This window comes from Pogoniulus pusillus, chromosome 36 (assembly GCF_015220805.1).
Source record: "Pogoniulus pusillus isolate bPogPus1 chromosome 36, bPogPus1.pri, whole genome shotgun sequence".
NCBI lineage: Eukaryota > Metazoa > Chordata > Aves > Piciformes > Lybiidae > Pogoniulus > Pogoniulus pusillus.
In genome coordinates this window covers 4,100,781-4,118,558 of record NC_087299.1, presented here as the reverse complement: position 1 = coordinate 4,118,558, position 17,778 = coordinate 4,100,781, and the positions used below count along the sequence as shown (strand labels likewise).

General features: G+C 46.2%; 2 protein-coding genes across 2 annotated transcripts in view; one reads left to right on the top strand and one right to left on the bottom strand.

The window, feature by feature from the left end:
• SLC45A1 (solute carrier family 45 member 1) overlaps positions 1-17,778 on the top strand; it is an 84,220-nt gene that overhangs the window by 9,272 nt on the left and 57,170 nt on the right. Inside the window, exons 2-3 of the mRNA XM_064171777.1 lie at positions 9,696-9,787; positions 12,764-12,988. The gene's annotated coding sequence lies outside the window, so the exon portion shown is untranslated. The remainder of the gene's footprint in view (positions 1-9,695; positions 9,788-12,763; positions 12,989-17,778) is intronic.
• On the bottom strand, positions 1,400-13,518 carry ERRFI1 (ERBB receptor feedback inhibitor 1). Its single transcript, XM_064171781.1, has 4 exons — positions 13,429-13,518; positions 5,976-6,172; positions 5,775-5,851; positions 1,400-4,232 (listed from the first exon to the last, which is right to left on the bottom strand). The coding sequence occupies exons 2-4, from the start codon at positions 6,095-6,097 to the stop codon at positions 3,034-3,036; spliced, it is 1,398 nt and encodes a 465-aa protein (XP_064027851.1). The 5' UTR covers positions 6,098-6,172; positions 13,429-13,518; the 3' UTR covers positions 1,400-3,033.

Genomic DNA, 17,778 nt, shown 5'->3' with positions numbered 1-17,778 from the left:
GCTGTCTTTTGTGTTCACATCCACGAGTGGCCTTACTCATGTATCTCTGATTCTGTGGTATTGAGAGCAAATGCTAGTAAGGGTAGAACTGAGATTTGAGGTTTTGGGACATTCAAGTGCTTCCAAGTAAGGGCAGAGGAGTAGCTTCCTCTAGCAGAGACTTCTGAGTCTGTGCCAGCCTCACAATTGACAAAGAACAAACTGCAGCTTTGATCTGCTGCAATGTTGACCTGTTTGCTACCGCTCTAAGTGTGTAACTCAGAAGCTATGTTAATTTGGGGTCGCAGGGTTAAAGCTGCTTAGGTTTAAGGGTTGCAAACAGTGAGATTTTCCCCCTTAGAAAAATCTGGGGGGTGAAGGAGAAGCAGAGGTTTCAGAAGGGTGATTACAGTCATCTGCCTTGCGAAGGATTAGATAACTTGTTTATGTTTTGGAGGACCGTCTGCGTGGGTTCTTAGCAGTTAGGGCACAGCAGTAGGTTTCTAAGCACCTACATCAATGAAACTTAGCAATCTCCCTACCTAATAAAAGCCAAGTGATTAGGCACTGTGGAAAAACAAACCTGATGTTTTTTAACTCCAAGGATGGTAACCTGCTTTATTCTGAAATAAGATCATTCACAAACAAGGTGAAGTCTTCAGACTGCCAGATGGAGACAAGTGCTTACCTGCACGCACAGCTACAAGATCAAAGTTGTGTGGTGTTTCATATCTTCAGTAGTTTTATCCAAGGCTCACATACTACAGTTAAATACACTGCTTTGTGAGGAGTCTCTGCAGGATCTTTCTCCTCTGAGGGAAAAAGCCATGCTATGCTCAAGCTTGCTTTTTTTCATTCTCAGAATGAGTAGCTCCTTTTCAGCCGGCCTTAATGTACAGTTTAATTCTTCTGATAGGGGAGGAATTGACGACAGGAGCACTGCTGCCTTCTGGATTTTTCTTTGCACAAGCAGTGCTGCCTTCTGGTTTTTGTTGCACAAGCAGTGCTGCCTCCTGTTTTTCTTTGCACAAGCAGTGCTGCCTTGTTTTTTGCACAAGCACTGTTGCCTTCTCTATTGCACAGTGCTGCCTCCTTTTTTGCACAAGCACTGTTGCCTTCTCATTTGCACACTGCTGCCTCTTTTGCACAAACACTGCTGCCTTCTCATTTGCAGTGCTGCCTTCTGTTTTTTGTTGCACAAGCACTGCTGCCTTCTGTCTTTTGCACACTGGTGCCTCCTCTTTTGCACAAGCAGTGCTGCCTTCTCTTTTGCAGTGCTGCCTCCTCTTTTGCACAAGCAGTGCTGCCTTCTCTTCTGCACACTGCTGCCTCCTTTTTTGCACAAGCAGTGCTGCCTTCTCTTTTGCACAAGGGTGGCTCTGAAAACAGGAAGCTTTTTAACAATGATAAGCCAAGTAACTTATATCTTACAGAATGTTTTATTGCCAGCACAAAACTCTACTCACCATGCTACCAGGTAGTAAGGAGCAATTAAAATTCATGGTGTGCAATGCCAGGTATTGAACACTTCTGCAGCCTTTCATTGAACACCAGGCCAAGCTGCACATCCGTTGCACATTTAGCATGACTCACTTTGAACTTTCCAGTAAACACAGAACTCAAATGCACAAATTCATACACTGGTCAATAAAGCAAAAAAAAAAAAATAACCCCAATGTATCATAAATATTTTGTAACTTTATTAAACTCATGACAATATTCAAAATACAAAGTGAATTCTTTTTCTTTTTTATTCAATACTGTACATAATGCAGAAATATCAGTGCATTTCTATAGCATGTATTTCACCTTCATTTAGTTTGTACTGAAACAAATAAAAAGTAAGCTTTAAAATAGCTCCAACCTCTCATTCAGCAGTTTAAACTGTAAACAGCCTGATTATTTCTGTCAGGAGGAACACGTTCGTGTTCTGTGCCTCCCATCCGTGAGCACCCTTTCTCTTGTGCTTATCTGTAAGAAGATAAATGTCATCAAAATGAGCACGAGAAAACTGCTAATGCACAAATGTGGCACCTCAGTGAACTTCAGTGGATTGCTGAGGCACGAGGAGAAAACAGCAAGCAGCAGCATCTGAAGCAGTAAGAGATGGGACTGATGTTGTTCGTAAATGGAATCACGTTTGTTGGGTTGGGTTTTTTTCCTCATACCCTCTTCCTCTCCTAAAATACTGAACAGAAACCTAAACACAAGACCAGCTTGTGCTGTGTTCCTCTATTTAATACAGTCAGAATTTCAGACTCTAGGTGAGCATGTACCTAAACAGCAATGCAAAGTTGCTCCTATCCTCTGCCACTTTTAGGACACTTTCACACTTTTCCTTGGATCCAGCATGAAAAGAGAAGCAGCAGAGACTTAGTAGTAGCTGGTCCAAATATCTCCTAGGGAAAAACTGCAAAACTGAGCCAAGTGTGTCTAGCAACTGAAAGAATCCACAAAACCTAACTCACTTAAAGTCTATTAGTGTCAAATTAAGTTTTAAAATAGATTCATCTTTTGAAACACACTTCCAATATGCTTGCCAAGTCTTGAAGTGGCTATCAGATCTTGCAGTTACCTTCTAACCAGGTTGGCACATGCCAGTCAAAGATAATAGTCTGTTCTCAGCAGTTAACTGTGTGGAAAAAAAAAAAACCTTCTGGAAATGCCTGATACAAAAAAAAACTCTACTGCATTATCTGCTGTCAGCTTTCTAAGTAACTCTTAAATAAAGACAGATTGATTTTATTTGTTGTTGTTGATAACATGACTACCAAATACAATCCTCTAGGTAGCATATAACTGGCCAACTGTGACTATTATCCCTCCATGTTTCTATGCAACCTTTGTAGGGTTCCAGCTATGTATAGCTAGACCAAAAAAAAACCACAGTCCTAAGAAAGAAATCAGAGATATGCAGCATAAGGACTTCATCCATTTTCCAGTTCTTGGAGGACAAACTGGTCCTACTTCATTATCTGAGAACCTCAAAGCTTTGTAACATGACAAACTTCAGTGCCATCCTGAACAACTGAGCTGAGACTGTGCTCCCAGAGACTATGGAGAAACCACATAAGACAGGTGCTTTCGTTTCAGGTGACCAGCTATGTCCATTCTAGGTTTTGAGTCCAGTTTTGCTGGGGCTGAAGTGGCTGTGCAGTCACCAGACCAGGACTGAACCTCTGTGTTAGAGCTACTTTCTTCTGCTTCTCTGAAGTACTTCTCATACTTGTCCAAGTACGGAGGCCTTTCAGGCAGCAGATAGTAGTGTGTTGAACTGGCCTTCTTACCATTTTCAATGATTGGGAGAATGCAAGGGACCCTGTTGGAAGATCCTTCACTGTTTTGTCTTTGTAGAGCTTTGCTGCTGACATACTTGGGATCAGGTGCAAAGCTCTGGGTGGGGGGCATGACCCCGTTGAGGTATGACGGCAGGCTTTTGGGACTGGGCGTACGGGAGTTGCTGCGCGACAGAGGTTCTCGGGGGGGCACTTTTGGAGGCCTGTCTTCATCACTGTATGCACTAGAAGCAACTTCTGCTGACCATCTTCTGTAATCTGGTTTGAGAGCCCTTGGAGGTATGGGAACTCTTGGTGGAATCTCTGGTTTATCCTCATCAGAGTTTGGAGAAGACCTGTTTAAGTGTCCAGATAGTCTCACTACTGGTTTATTAAGAGATCCAGCTGGCCCAGAATGGGACCTTCGTAAACGTCGATGCAGCTGCTGTGGAGGAGGATAAATACTGGATATGTATCCACTGAGGCTTTGTGTAGGGTTGGGATCTTCTGGTTTTGGTCCTGTTGGTGTATCAAAGTATGCATAGTTGACCTGTCCACAGCCTCTAAAGCTCCGCCGGCTCGGGGCGCTGGATTTAAAAGGAGGAAGATCATAACTTTCTAACAAGAAGTCAGTATCTGAGCTAGTCAGGAATTCCACCTCCTTGTCAACCTCATCTGGAGCAAGGCTTTCAGAAATGGGCAGAGGAGGGAGAGGCCTGGAGCTACGGTCACTGGAAGACACAGACAGAAATTGAATTGGCCCATTTTTTGTTGGCAGGTGAGGATGTGCTTCTTCAAACACACAGCCCATGGTTAATGACAGTTTGCTGAAGCTAGGAATGAGGTGGTCTTCAGGTCTTGAGATAGGCTGCTCGGTTTTGGGACTTAGAGGAGGTGGACTGGATCTCTGAGGTGGGACTTGGATGCAGTTTTCAGCAAAGCTGTGGTCATTTGTGAGAGCGTGGTTGGAAGAGTGCCCTGCAAAGGTGAGAAAGTGTTAGAAATGCTTCTCGAAGTAACAGTCTGGTGCATGACTTTGCCAGTGCCTATTTAACCATTTAGTTCCTTCTAATGCAACAGTAATGTCTGCTTAATGACTCAAGTAGCAAAACACAATCATAGAATCAACCAGGTTGGAAGAGACCCCCAGCTCATCCAGTCTGACCTAGCACCCAGCCCTGGCCAATCAACCAGACCATGGCACTAAGTGCCCCAGCCAGGCTTGGCTTCAACACCTCCAGGAATGGAGACTCCACCACCTCCCTGGGCAGCCCATTCCAATGCCAATCATTCTCTCTGCCAACAACTTCCTCCTAACATCCAGTCTGAACCTGCCCTAGCACAGCTTGAGACTATGTCCCCTTGTTCTATCACTGGGTGCCTGGCAGAACAGCCCAACCCCACCTGGCTACAACCTCCCTTCAGGTAGCTGTAGACAGCAGTGAGCTCTGCCCTGAGCCTCCTCTTCTGCAAGCTGCACACCCCCACCTCCCTCAGCCTCTCCTCACAGGGCTGTGCTCTAGGCCCCTCACATAGCTACTATAGATCTCTTCTGGTTGAGGATTTATATGTTAAGAGAGCAGTTGACTATATTACTGCTGCAGGCCATACATCAGTTACATGAGGTTAAGTCCCTAAGTATAAGCAACAGAGAGCAGACACAACTAGAAAGATCCTATCAACAGACTACTATGGAACAAGTGCTGGTTTACTAACTGGCTTTTCTGTCAGAGGGGTAATGGCAACTCAGAGGCCTCTTAAGTACAAGGAGAACTTTTTTTTGTTTGCTGTAGCTTGATCATGTTATTAAAAATGTTTGTTTGGCTGGGGTTTGGGGGCTGGAATAGTGGCATTTTCAGTTGCATTCAGTCACCAGAGGGCAGCTCTCTAGCCAGGAGAATATGTTCAGTCTCCTAAGTTAGACCTGAGGACTTTTCCTTTCTCCACAAGACCAAACCCCCTACACTACCTGTGCTAGTTTGAATCTAGCTGGGATATTTTGGTGAGAAGAATTAGATGCTAGGCTGTGAAAAGGAAACAATGCTGATGGCTACTTCACTCGCAGGCTTGCTGAGATGCACAAGAACATAAACATAGATAACAGAGTCTCTGTCTTTGGGGCTGCACTTTTCTCTCTCTCTAACCTGCCATCCCTGTGACTAACCCTTCTGCTTCCTGACCCTCCAAACTCACCTTGAATATAAGGCAAAGTCTGGGCTAAGGTAGAGGGGTGGGGAGAAGGTGGAAGGGTGGTTGGGAGCCCCTCCTGGGGACTGTGGTTTCTGGGAGGGCTGTTGTGTTTCTGGATTACTTTTAAACTGTTATATGTCTGTCTGTAGCTGTATCTATTGTAGATATCTGCTTGGATATTGTGCTAAGCTGTAAATAGAAAGCTTCATTCACTCAATTTCCAGATTTGGCTGAGTCCAGTCTGGCTGATTTTCTTCAGCGTTGGGGGGTGGGGGCAGGTAACACCCAAAGCATCACACTACCTAAATACAAGTTAGTCTTTATACTTACCAGTGGATGGTAAATGTTGCTCTGTTGATGGATTCAAGTTATATGCCACAGCTATAGGGTCCACATTAAAGAAAGTACTAAAGGAAAAGAAAACAACAAACACACCTCTGCTGTAAACAGAGCATAGGGCAGTACTGGTAAAAGCATTCTTAACACTCATACACTTGACAGTGCAATAGATCAAACTTCAGTCTCACTCACTTTTCAAATCCACTGTGGCTACCCCAGCAGGTTTTCAGACTCCCCATGCCTTGACTAGTGTGAAGAAAGCCATTTTTTAATTGGACTCTCATCTCCTGAGCAGCAACTCCTGCAGTTGTCATTGTGCACTGCTCTCTGGTGGTATCTCACGACCCTAGAAATTCAGCTCCTGACAGATTTCCTGCAGCTTTCATTCCCTTCAAAAAAGAGAAGGACATAAATGTCAGAAATGCAAACTTGATGTGTTCACCACTTGCAGTAAGTGTCTGTATTTCTAGTTATTAAACAACTCTTGCCAACAGGGAGATCTTACCACATTCATTAGTGTCTGACTGCAAAACTGAAGTATAAAATAGATTAACTTCTCTTACAGAATTAAACTGTATGGAGAAGTATCAGAAAAGCTGTCAACCTGTGGCAGTTGTCAACAGCTTCAGCCCTACAGCACCTGCCAGGGTCCAGAGCAATCCCTGATTTTCTAGCAGCCACCTCTTTTCCATTGGATCTTTTCATTAATGAGTTGATGTTTTTTGATGCAGCCAACACAACATCTTAAGACTAGCAAATAGCATTTATAGAATCATAGAATCAGTCAGAGTTGGAAGAGACCACAAGGAGCAGCCAGTTCCAACCTCCCTGCCATGCCCAGGGACACCCTACCCTAGATCAGGCTGCCCACAGCCTCATCCAGCCTGGCCTTAAACACCTCCAGGGATGGGGCCTCAACCACATCTCTGGGCAACTCATTCCAGGCTCTCACCACTCTCATGGTGCAGAACTTCCTCCTCAGGTCCAGTATTTGCTCCAATAAACAGGAATCACTGATTACTTCAATCAGAATTCAAAACCTTTTTGAATGAAGGAGTTGCTATTATTAACTCAAGCATGAAGATAAATCAGCCTCAAGTCCTTTAGCTATTTCAAACCAATGGTAAATCTAGTGATTTGAAATAATCTCCTCTTAAACTGGCTTGCTGCACTCAAATTTATTTTGAGTGTGTGAACAGTGCTTTGCCTGCTCCATTTGTAACAAAAATAAATCCTGGCACTTGCTTTATATTGAGCAAATCATCATAGCCTAAGGAACAGGGCTTTGTGGAGGAAATTCAGAATGCATTATTGAGGGGGCAGAGTGTCAAAGTAGTCAGCATTCTGAGGGTGGGAGAAATGAAGTCCAAGACTATACACAAAGATGTTCTCTAGGTCTGTGCTTCATGTGCAATAGTATTCTAAATGTGACAGGTACAATACCGTGTTACATGGCTGTGCAAAACCAAAACAAAGAAACAAAAGCCACCATGACCCACTCTTTGCATCCTTGAGAGTCAAAAAATACTACCCATTCCTTCCCAGGAGCTTCCACTTAAAGAAGTCAACCAGCAATTGAGGGCCAGTTGTTAAACAGTGCAGTAGACATGTCAAGAAAACTCCTTTGCATTATGGTACTGCAACAAAGGGGGGTACAGAAACAAACAACAGCTGATGCAGCACATATTTCATGAGGCTCCTATGAGGAGAGGCTGAGGGAGCTGGGATTGGTTAGCCTGGAGAAGAGGAGGCTCAGGGCAGACCTTATTGCTGTCTGCAACTACCTGAGGGGAGGTTGTGGCCAGGAGGAGGTTGCTCTCTTCTCTCAGGTGGCCAGCACCAGAACAAGAGGACACAGCCTCAGGCTGTGCCAGGGGAGATTTAGGCTGGAGGTGAGGAGAAAGTTCTTCCCTGAGAGAGTCATTGGACACTGGAATGGGCTGCCCGGGGAGGTGGTGGAGTCGCCGTCCCTGGAGCTGTTCAAGGCAGGACTGGATGTGGCACTTGGTGCCATGGTCTGGCCTTGAGCTCTGTGGTAAAGGGTTGGACTTGATGATCTGTGAGGTCTCTTCCAACCCTGATGATACTGTGATACTGTGCTTAACCTGTTCAAAAGCAGGCATTTATGCAGCTGTGTGATCTGCCTGTTCCTTAGAGAGGAATGGACAGACTCTGACACAGAACTGTAAACCAGGTGCCCCAGGATTCATTTGCAGGCTAATACCACTATTTGCCTTGTACAAACAGCTGTTTGAGAAAGAGCTTTGCTGTGTGTTTCCAAATCTGAATTGGGTCCAGTATTGATCATCCAAGCAAACAGTGTACAAAAAACAGGTTCTGACTGCACACATGCTCATAGGAACCAGATTCTGACTGCATACTTCCTTACAGTGTGCCAGACCTAATCACCTTCTCTTTAAAGTGTGTGGTGGTTTTGCTGACCTTTTTGTTTGAAATCAGTGCTACTACTTCTGTAAACCATGCAAAGACTCTCTGTTTAAAACTCCTAAGGAAACCCAACCCAAAGATTAGCCATTGGGATGGGCTGCTCAGGGAGGTGGTGGTGTCACTGTCCCTGGAGGTGTTAAAGAAAAGCCTGGATGAGGCACTTAGTGCCATGATGTAGTTGACTAGATAGGGCTGGGTGCTAGGTTGGACTGGATGATCTTGGAGGTCTCTTCCAACCTGGTTGATTCTATGGTTCTGTGACTACCAGTGATTGCCTTTGTGGCAGTACAAGTTGGCTTGTTTAACTCACCAGGAGATAGCCAGTGTATTTTAGCCAGGCATTTAGGAACTCTAGACAGGAGGTTGGTAGCTTTAATAAAAGTGAACAAGGGCCAAACAATTTTCTGGCTGTTGCAGCCAAGGATTAGGTCTTACTCTCCTAATTTTAATAAAGCCTGTGTTCTTCCTTTTCAGACAATCTCCTTAATAGCTAGCTTAACCATGGAAATGTTTGCATTATACAGTCAAGCTAGACCCTTCTCACCAATAGGAACTGCAGATTTTCATAGTAAAATGAAGGATATAGGCCCAGGAAGCAATAACATTGTTCTGATTAGCAAATGAGTTCAGAATCTCTATCAGCCCTGTAACAGCAGATCTCCCTTCCAATTCTGTACGTGCAAGCAAAAGCATTGTCTGTGGAGGAGCAGAAGGCTGGAGAAATACATCTGTCAAAAAGACTGCAGCAGTGCAGTGCCAGCACAGCACCAGTTCTAAAATTACTTCCTATTATGTTAACACAGTTTGCAAAGAAAGCACCCATCACATGAGCTCACACAGCATTGAGCAGTGCCTCACAGATACTATCCTAGGAGCAAAGAATCTGCAAAAGAAACGGAGAGTGAATTAGTGATCTGAAGGCTAACTGGGAAGCTCCTGCTTCCATTTCAGCATTTTTTGAAGTCAAATGCAAGTCACAAGTTGAAAAACCCCTGATTAGTCAGCAAATTATAGTATGCCACTTCAGTGCACATAGAAGATCAAACAAGACCATTGATTATGATATAAAAACTGAGCCACAGTGGGGTGACACTGCTGCAGTTGGAGAGCACATCTAATGTGCTTGCTATGATAACGTACAGCCCTTGCAGGGCTTGTTAAGACCAACCTTCATTAGATACCCTGCCAAAACCACTGTAAGTAATTACTGTGTCAGCTTTCTGAATGCTGTCTAAATCACAGCTCTCAAGACTCATAGTTGCACAATCACCTCTCTGAGATCCCTCTGGAATGCTCAACTCCACTTCTGAAATGGACTTAAATATTTACATACTCCAGGGGAAGGTAATCTCCACTTGTTTCAATCAACTCTTTTTTTTTTTTTTTTTAAAAATAAAGAACAGACAAGTTCTGCAGCCATAAAAATTGCTTGCTTCTAACAATGACCTCTTTGTTCATTCACAGAAGGTGACTTGCCTCGATGTTTCAGCAGGGAGCTGTGAATGGACAGTTATGAAACTGTTCTCCACGCCTTAAGCTAAGAGTTATCAAGAGAGGTAAGACGTGCTCTTTCACTAAAGCACCCAGTTCCTTTTTCAGTGCAGTCTAGATAGTTGGTACTTGTGTTTTAAACCAGGCATAACCTTGTTTGAAGAACCAGTATCTTAAGAGGATGTGTAATTGAGTACAAACTCTGTTTCATGGCGTGCTCTTACTAAAGCTGAGCAGCACATATTTCATGAGGCTGCTATTTTCTAGTAACTGGCTTTAAAAACAGTCATGAGGATATAAGCACCACTGCAACTGCTGGTCCCATTCTGCCTCCTTAAAGACTGAAGGATCTAACTTAAACCAAGCTCCATTTGCTAACAGCAACACCGTGTAGTAATGAAGCGTTCTGGATCTAGCGCTTGGCTGCCACTCATTTGCACAGCATGGAGTTTCCTGTTAGCTTGCTGGCCTGGCCCTAGTTATGCACAGATTACAGCATGCAGAAAGAGCAAAGCATTCTGAGCACTTTTGAAGGGGTTAAGTTTCTGTTACTCCAAAGAAATGGAGTTCAAAATAAAATCACAGGCAGTAATCAGTAAAAGGCAGACGCGAGGCAATCAAAGGTTTGTCGGTATGGGCACCGTTTAAGGCAAGGTAACAGTGCAAAAGATACTTTCCAATCATTCATGCCTGATCACATTCACAAATGAATCCTTCTAAGTACTGGAGATGAGATTTTTAATTAACTTTTTACAAGGTCAAGTACACTTTCAGACTTGAAGTGATGTGTGATGAATAATAGGGTAAGTATGTGTAAGCTGCAAGTGGTGCAATGGATCCCTAAACAGGAGGGTATCTACACAATGAGGAATGCATATGGGCATACAGCTGAAATGTTTTGTGAGGTGGAGCTACATCAAGCATCCCAAATATACAGTTTTCATACTGATACATATCACTAAATACTCACCTAGCAACAATAATCCTCTGCTGAGAAACTAAGAAGCCTTTACATATATTTCAGCTCAAGGCCTATCACTGGTCACACACAATTTTGTTCCTCTGTTCCCTGCCCTCCCAGCCCCAACGCAACCAAGTCAGATTCATACTAAAGCAAACCTTTCTGGTATGCACAGCAGACCAAAGCATGCTCCAAAAATGTTTTACTTCATGGAGAGCAATTTGCTGGGCAGGTTTTTGAATGCTTACACCAATTCTGTAAGACTTTACAGACTCTGTAAAAAGGCACCACTCTGGACAAGCAGCTTATATACTTCTCATGAGAAATGGGAGAGAAGCATCTTGCTTTTGAGAGGGGAAGAAATGTGACCACCTTAAATCCACAACCTATTTTGCTCACCTTGCCACCACATATCTACAACAAATCTCAGAAGCAATTCACAGGAGGAGGGGCACATTTTTGCACTACAAGTCATCTGCTCCAGCTAGCTGTTCCTTATTTGACAATGTGATGTAATTTCCTTTGACTTTCTATTTAATGAAAGTATCTGAGATAGAGCCAACCTTTTCATATTTAAGTATTTCAGACTTCTAATTGGACTTTTAAAAGCCAAAGAGCTGTTAGGATACTTTCTGGAACTTCATATACTGGTTCTCTACTGGCTATTACCATTCCCTAAGTGCTTTTGTCCTTAACTCGATGAACTCTCAGTAACTGACACCTCCAAGAAGCAGCTTCATAAACCTACTCATGTAATAAATAGTTAATCTTATTCACTATGCACTGAACCTCCACAATGTAGTTCAGTATTCCTCAAGTCACAAGCCAGATTCATGCCTCAAAAGACTCTTCCATTTATAGGAATTCTGTTCTTTATAGTTGTTCTATAAATGTAGTATGTTCCTAGTTTTGAGAGACTTTTCTACACATACTGCAACCAGAAATGGCAGAAATAAAGAGAATAAACCACAGGAGGTTGCAAATAAAATCAACTCTACAGGTCTAAGGCAGAGGATGATGGGCAGAAATTTCAAGACAGAAATGGACTAAACATCTGACAAAGTACTTTTATTATAGTAGTAAGCTGGTTTGGAATATATTCAAAGAACTACAGTTCATCAAGGTGTTTAAGTTCAGTTAAAATTTGGGCTACTATTTCCTGGTCCTACACAGCAACTGGGAGGAACTTGTAAATTACCAGTAGAAAACCAGTAATTAAATAGCCAGACGATTCCCTTGCCTCAGCTTGTCAGATTTCAGATGCATGCTTGACCCTCCTGAAAATTTCAATGTGAATATAGCCAGTTTACATTCAGGAAACAAAAATGCCTTTACAAAGCTGACTCAGAGTCATAACCATAGCATTAGACATGCTGTGATAAGTTTTAATTCTCTTTTCCACTCCAGAGAAGTGGAACTGTTTTCCCCTGAAATAACCCCTGTATGGCACAGGGTGGCAAAGAACCACCCAGAAGATAACACCTCCAAAGATAGGCTTCTATCAAAGACCAACTGCTAAGGAGAGAAAACCTGGATTGTGCACAAAGTGACACGGGTGAATTGAGCAGTTTGGTTTCCTCTTTGAAAGTTTTACTAGCTTGTAAATGCCATTCATAAGTGCATTTGTGATGCAGAGACATGGTTCACCCGTCATTCCAGTATGACAGAGCTTCAAATAGCTCCAGACTGACCAAAGAGACCTTATCCCCAGAGCCTTTCCCGTCCAGTTTATCAACAGATAACTAAGCACTGCTGTGTTATCACACAGCATAACATCCTTCAGCAATACTGCATAGGGTCCTTAGTCCCTGCACTAATGACACGAGGGTATTGCAGCTTCAGAGCCGCTCTGGACTGTTCGCTTTGCATAACCAACACAGTGCCTCGACAGCCACTGCACATACTTGAAGGGTCAGTGATGCCTCCAGATTTAAACACCGCAGACTGGCTATTTTAGCAAATCGAGGATATGCGCCGGAGTATGAAGCCATGAAGAAATGTTTATTCTAAATTAAGCTGGCCTAAATTAGAGTGTGAAACGCGGAGCCTGATCCCGCAATGCGGTCTCTGTTTACTCCAGCAGCTCGGAGGCGAGTGCGAGGGAACACCGATACTCTCGGGGTCAGGAAGAAAAGGCATGGCACGGCAGGCTGATCAGCAACAACTGCGGCTAGGGGCATCACTGACCCCGGACGGGTCCCGGCTACAGGCTGCTGCCCGAGCGCTTCCCGTAGCCGCGTAACCGCGCTCCCACCGGCGCCACCCGCTGCCCCTGCCCGAGACGCCTCCCCGCCAGACCCCGCAGGTAAGCGGTACGACGGCAGGTCTGGGCCCCGGTGCCAGCGCTGCCAACGTAAGGGCAGAAAACGTGTTCCCGCTCCTCCCCGGCGCGCCTCCCGAGCCACGGCCCTCCGCCACCCCCCGCGCCCGTTGGCGTGGGCCGCGCCGGCACTGCGGCATCGTGCCAGGGGCCCAGCCGGCCGCGGCCCGACCGAGCCCGGACGACCTGCAGGTGCCGCGTGCGGCTGCCCGCGCCACTGGCTCCGGTCCTGCTCCTCTCGCCGGTGGCGGGGCCCGGCGCGGCAGGTACGTGGCTGCCCCGGGCCGCGGCCAAGCCTTGTCGAGTAGCTCAGGGGACGCGGCGGCCGGCAGCAGCCTCGGCAGGCCGCGGCAGCGGGAGGTGCCCCACCGCCATGACAACAAGCGAGGCGGCAGGAGGCGCCGCCGTGGGGGCCCATTACTTACCCCGACAGTGTCGCGCAGCCCCGCATGTCCCCGCCGGCGCCGCACGCATGCGCCAAGCCGCCACAGCGCCGGTCACTGGCGCGCCGCTGGCGGGCGGCCCCTTTTATACCGGGGGGCGGAGCCGGCAGGAAGCCCCGCCCCAGCGCGCCCCTCCGCGCGTTGCCCTCTCGTTGGGAAACGCCTTAAAGGGGCCATGGCCACGCGTAGGCTGGCAGAGGTGGTGCCGTGGTTTCTAGTCGGGTGCTGGTCTCGCTGGGTATGGGTGGGGAGCGAGGGCTGGGGACTGCAGTGGGCCTGGGCGGTACTGTCCGCTCCGATGAGCCCATGTGCGGGAACGGCAGCGCTGCTACTGTGCCGCTTCCTCCACCTCCGCGCGGGCTTGCGGGGCCAACTGCGTCCGAGCTGAACGAGAGGGGCTGGGGCTTTCGTTGAGCGAGCTCCTGGTGGGGATGGCCGGGGCGCTGAAGCCTTTGGCTTGGCCCAGCGGTGCGAGTGAGGAACCGGGCAGCGCAGAGGTGGCGCGGTACCGCAGCGCACCGCGGGCACTTGCGTTCAGTCCCTTCAGAGCGCAGCGTCCGTGCCAGAGGCGCGGGGAGCAGTGGATGCTGCGCGGCGCCAGGGAGGCAGCGCCAGTAAAACCCTGCTGGCGCCGAGCGCTTCCCGCGGCGGCTGGCTGCGCCGAGCAGATGCCTGTTTCGTGAGTGCTCGGCGTCCTTCCATGCGCAGGGCATCTGCTCGGCTTTGCCTGACCTCTGCGCTGATCTTTCAGGAGAACTGCCCGCCGTTTCAGGCTCCCCGTTCACCGGGGGCTGGCGGCCGATTGTTGTTGGCATGTCCGCGTCCAGCGGCCGGCACTACCACGGTCGGTCACCCCGCTCAGCTTCTACGTGGGGCTCCCCGCAGTTGTCGCAGCTTCCACGCAGATGCCCCTTCCCTCAGCCCAGGAGCCGTGTCCCGGGGACGCTTCCCTCGCCGTCCCGCCGCCAGCAGGGAGCGCGCTCTCCCGCTCTGAGCCGGCTGTGCGCGGCCGGCGGCGCCGGGGGCGCGGTGCTGCCACTCTGCTCCGGCTGGCGGGGGGCGTGCGGCCGGAGCCGCCGAGCTTTGGTTCGTCTTGGTGCGGCGCTTCCGCTGCGGGGCGGGAGCTGGCTTGCCCCACGCTTAGTGTGCCAGTGTGGCAGTCACGGGGAATGCTCGGTCTTGGCTCCCTGCGGAAGGAAAAAGCAACCCAACGCTTTCCCCCTTGGAGGAGCTGCTGCTGCGAATGTCCTTTTTCTTGAACTTTGTGTTGAAATAAATCCACCTTCGTGTGTGTAATGCTTTATTTAGCATCTTGAGCAATCATATGTGGGTTATCACAGACTCAACAGTGTGTTCTGTGTCTAGACAGCATTTGCGATGGGAAAAGGCAGTGGTTAGAGGAGTAGGACTCTTGATGTAAGCTGCTGTGTAAAGACGTGAGCGTTTGCAGGTGGTGCTATTTATTACAACACGCTGTGAATCCGTTTGCTGTGTGTGGGGTTAATTATTATGGGTTGTGCTGGACAGAGCAAGTGTTTCCTGTTGGAGTTATAACAACTTGTGCTGAACTGTACATGCTCATAGTCTTCCAAATGCTTTGCTGTGCTTACCTTGCTCTGGATGAAGGCTGTAACTGTTTCTGTGGATAACTTGTGTTGCATGCACAGTTTTAACTGCTCTGGTTACATATATGTGTTGAAAAAGTTGTTGGGTTTGGTGGTTTGTTGTCTTTTTCTTCCCGTTTAGTTGTATGTTGATGTACCCTGATGCTGATGCTGCAAATAGCACCAAATGTTGTTGAGAGTGGATACAAGAGAGAAGATTTATTTTTTTCTCCAGGTTTTGAGGATGGCTTCAGAAGGACAAGCTCCTGCAGGAGCTCTGTGATGGAACACGAGGGATAACAGACGTTTTGCTTTGTGTTTGTGCCAGAGAATCTTTTGTTCAGGAAAAGGTCATCCTGGCTTTCCTTGCAGGTGTTCCCCTGTGGCCTCTGTACCTTTGTCAGCAAGCCTGCTTTTCTGCTGCTAGATAGTTTAGCACTTGGTTCCTGTGCATATAAGGGAATTTGTATCTCTTGCTGTTGAATGACTTTACCTGTGGCCTTTGTTCATTGAAACCCCACTGCCTTAAATGGATGATTGTTCTGCTGAATTCAAGTGGTCAGTGTGTATTTGTACACAGAGGAAATTACATCCTCCTCTCTCCCCCCTTCTTTGCAGCATGAAGTTACTTTGGGATCGTTAAACCACCTTGCAGCTGTGTAGGCATTTGTAAATCACTCTTGGCTAATTGCCCTAGAGACTAACTCCTAAGTAATCTTGGACATCCTGGTTGGTTAATACTAGTTAATAACAAGTCTGCTGAAAAAACCAGCTCGGGTGGTATTACAAGATGCTTTAGACTTATTTTCTACTCTGTTTTGGAAGTGGACATCAGATTTCTCTGCATTTAATAAATGCCTGAGTTCTGCAAAAAGCAAAAGCATTTCACTCATGATGATCTTTTTTTATTCAAGAGTTCTATTCACATGTAATACTGAATGTCCTTTCATCAGAGTTCAATTTCGGGCTTGCTTTGCCACTTAAGCCTTTTGAATGATCTCAGTTCCCTTGATACTTCTCATTTTCAAGCCTTAAAGTTTCTGGTTGCTATTTCTAGGCGTAAATGTAAGCAGCAGCTAAAGAAGTGAAAAGCAAAATATCTTTACAGAGGTAGATGATGAAAGTAAAGTTTCTAACTAAGAAGGGAAGCAATAGATTTGAGTATTCAGCATCAGATGTAGCTCTTGTATGGATGTTCTGTAGATAGTTGCAGTTTAATTTTCTCATTTTGGTGAGTCACCTTCTATAAACAATAACTTTGCTTTACAGTAGCTGCTCCTGTATTATTTATTAATCCTATTTATTTGTGGCAGCTGCTCTTGAGCAGGAAGCTTGGAAGCTTTTTTACATGTTTTCTGGTAAGTGCACTTCTGATCTGGTTACCTGAAAGGGAATGAGCAGCTCAGACACTCTTCTTTTCTGCCTTGTTAATGACTAGAGAAGGTAATTGTGGTAAGTCGTCAGAGAGGAAAAGCTTTTCTGAGGAGAGGAAAATGAATTGTGAGTTGGATGCGGTGGTGCTAGTTTTTGCATGACTAGTTGTGGGAATGAGGGTGGTGTAGACACTACAGCACTTTCCAGAGGTGCTTTTGCAAAGCTGTGGCTGTCACTTCAGCTGTTTAGGTTGTCTTTGTGAACCCTTTTGTGAGGGATTGTTTGGGAAAAGCAAGCTTAGCAAACAGTAACGCAGGAGGTGGTCTATGAATAAACCTTTCCATCGTGAGATGTCTCAAATTCTTTTGTTATTCATTAGATTAAAATTCAGTTGGCCTCAGATTGGATACTGACTTCCAAAATGAGTAAGTTGTCACATCCCTCCTAACAATCACAGCCTGTAGCTCAAGCGGAAGCGAGATTTGCAGAGCAGAGTTAAACTGTATGCAGTCATTAGGTAGTTTGATTTTTATAGGTCTTTCAGGTCCTTATCTTCTGTTATGTGATAGTCTGGCAGAGTGGATCTACATACGAGTATGGAGGTTAATGAGTCTTCACAGTGCTCTCTGATTCTACTGATGCATGCATTATGACAATGTAAACAAAGTATAAAGGTAATAAAATTCTTAGTTACCTAAGTTTCAGCATTTATTACCCTGAAGTGAGGGAAATCAACCTAAGCATCTCTTCCTTTGAGGAGTGGAAAAAAAAAAACCCAATACATATGGAACTGGAATTGCTCTAGTCTCACTGAACTGGTAAGTCAGAGACTGTGGTGCAGAAGTGTAAACTCATGTGTTGCTACATGTGTGCAGAAACCATATGGCCCAAATCACAAACAGTTTATACTTCTTCTCTTCTCTTTGTATGGAAGGTGTTGTGATGTATATTATGGTATGTACTGTGGGATAGAGAAAGATGTAGCCAGGTGGGGTTGGGCTCTTCTGCCAGGCAACCAGCAAAAGAAAAAGGGGGCACAGTCTCAAGCTGTGCCAGGGGAGGTTCACGATGGATGTCAGGAGGAATCATAGAATCATCCAGGTGGGAAGAGACCTCCAAGATCATCCTGTCCAACCTATCCCCCAGCCCTATCCAGTCAACCAGACCATGGCACTAAGTGCCTCATCCAGTCTTTTCTTGAACACCTCCAGGGATGGTGACTCCACCACCTCCCTGGGCAGCCCATTCCAATGCCAATCACTCTCTCTGTGAAGAACTTCTTCCTAACATCCAGCCTAGACCTACCCTGGCACAACTTGAGACTGTGTCCCCTTGTTCTATTGCTGGTTACCTG

What these genes read in the sequence shown, in the direction of transcription:
- ERRFI1 (XM_064171781.1), bottom strand. Translation starts at nt 6,097, where the DNA reads ATGACAACTGCAGGAGTTGCTGCTCAGGAGATGAGAGTCCAATTAAAA. An exon ending in AGCCACAGTGGATTTGAAAA is followed by an intron (nt 5,852 to 5,975) that starts GTGAGTGAGACT and finishes CTTTTCCTTTAG; the next exon opens with TACTTTCTTTAATGTGGACC. An exon ending in GCAACATTTACCATCCACTG is followed by an intron (nt 4,233 to 5,774) that starts GTAAGTATAAAG and finishes TCACCTTTGCAG; the next exon opens with GGCACTCTTCCAACCACGCT.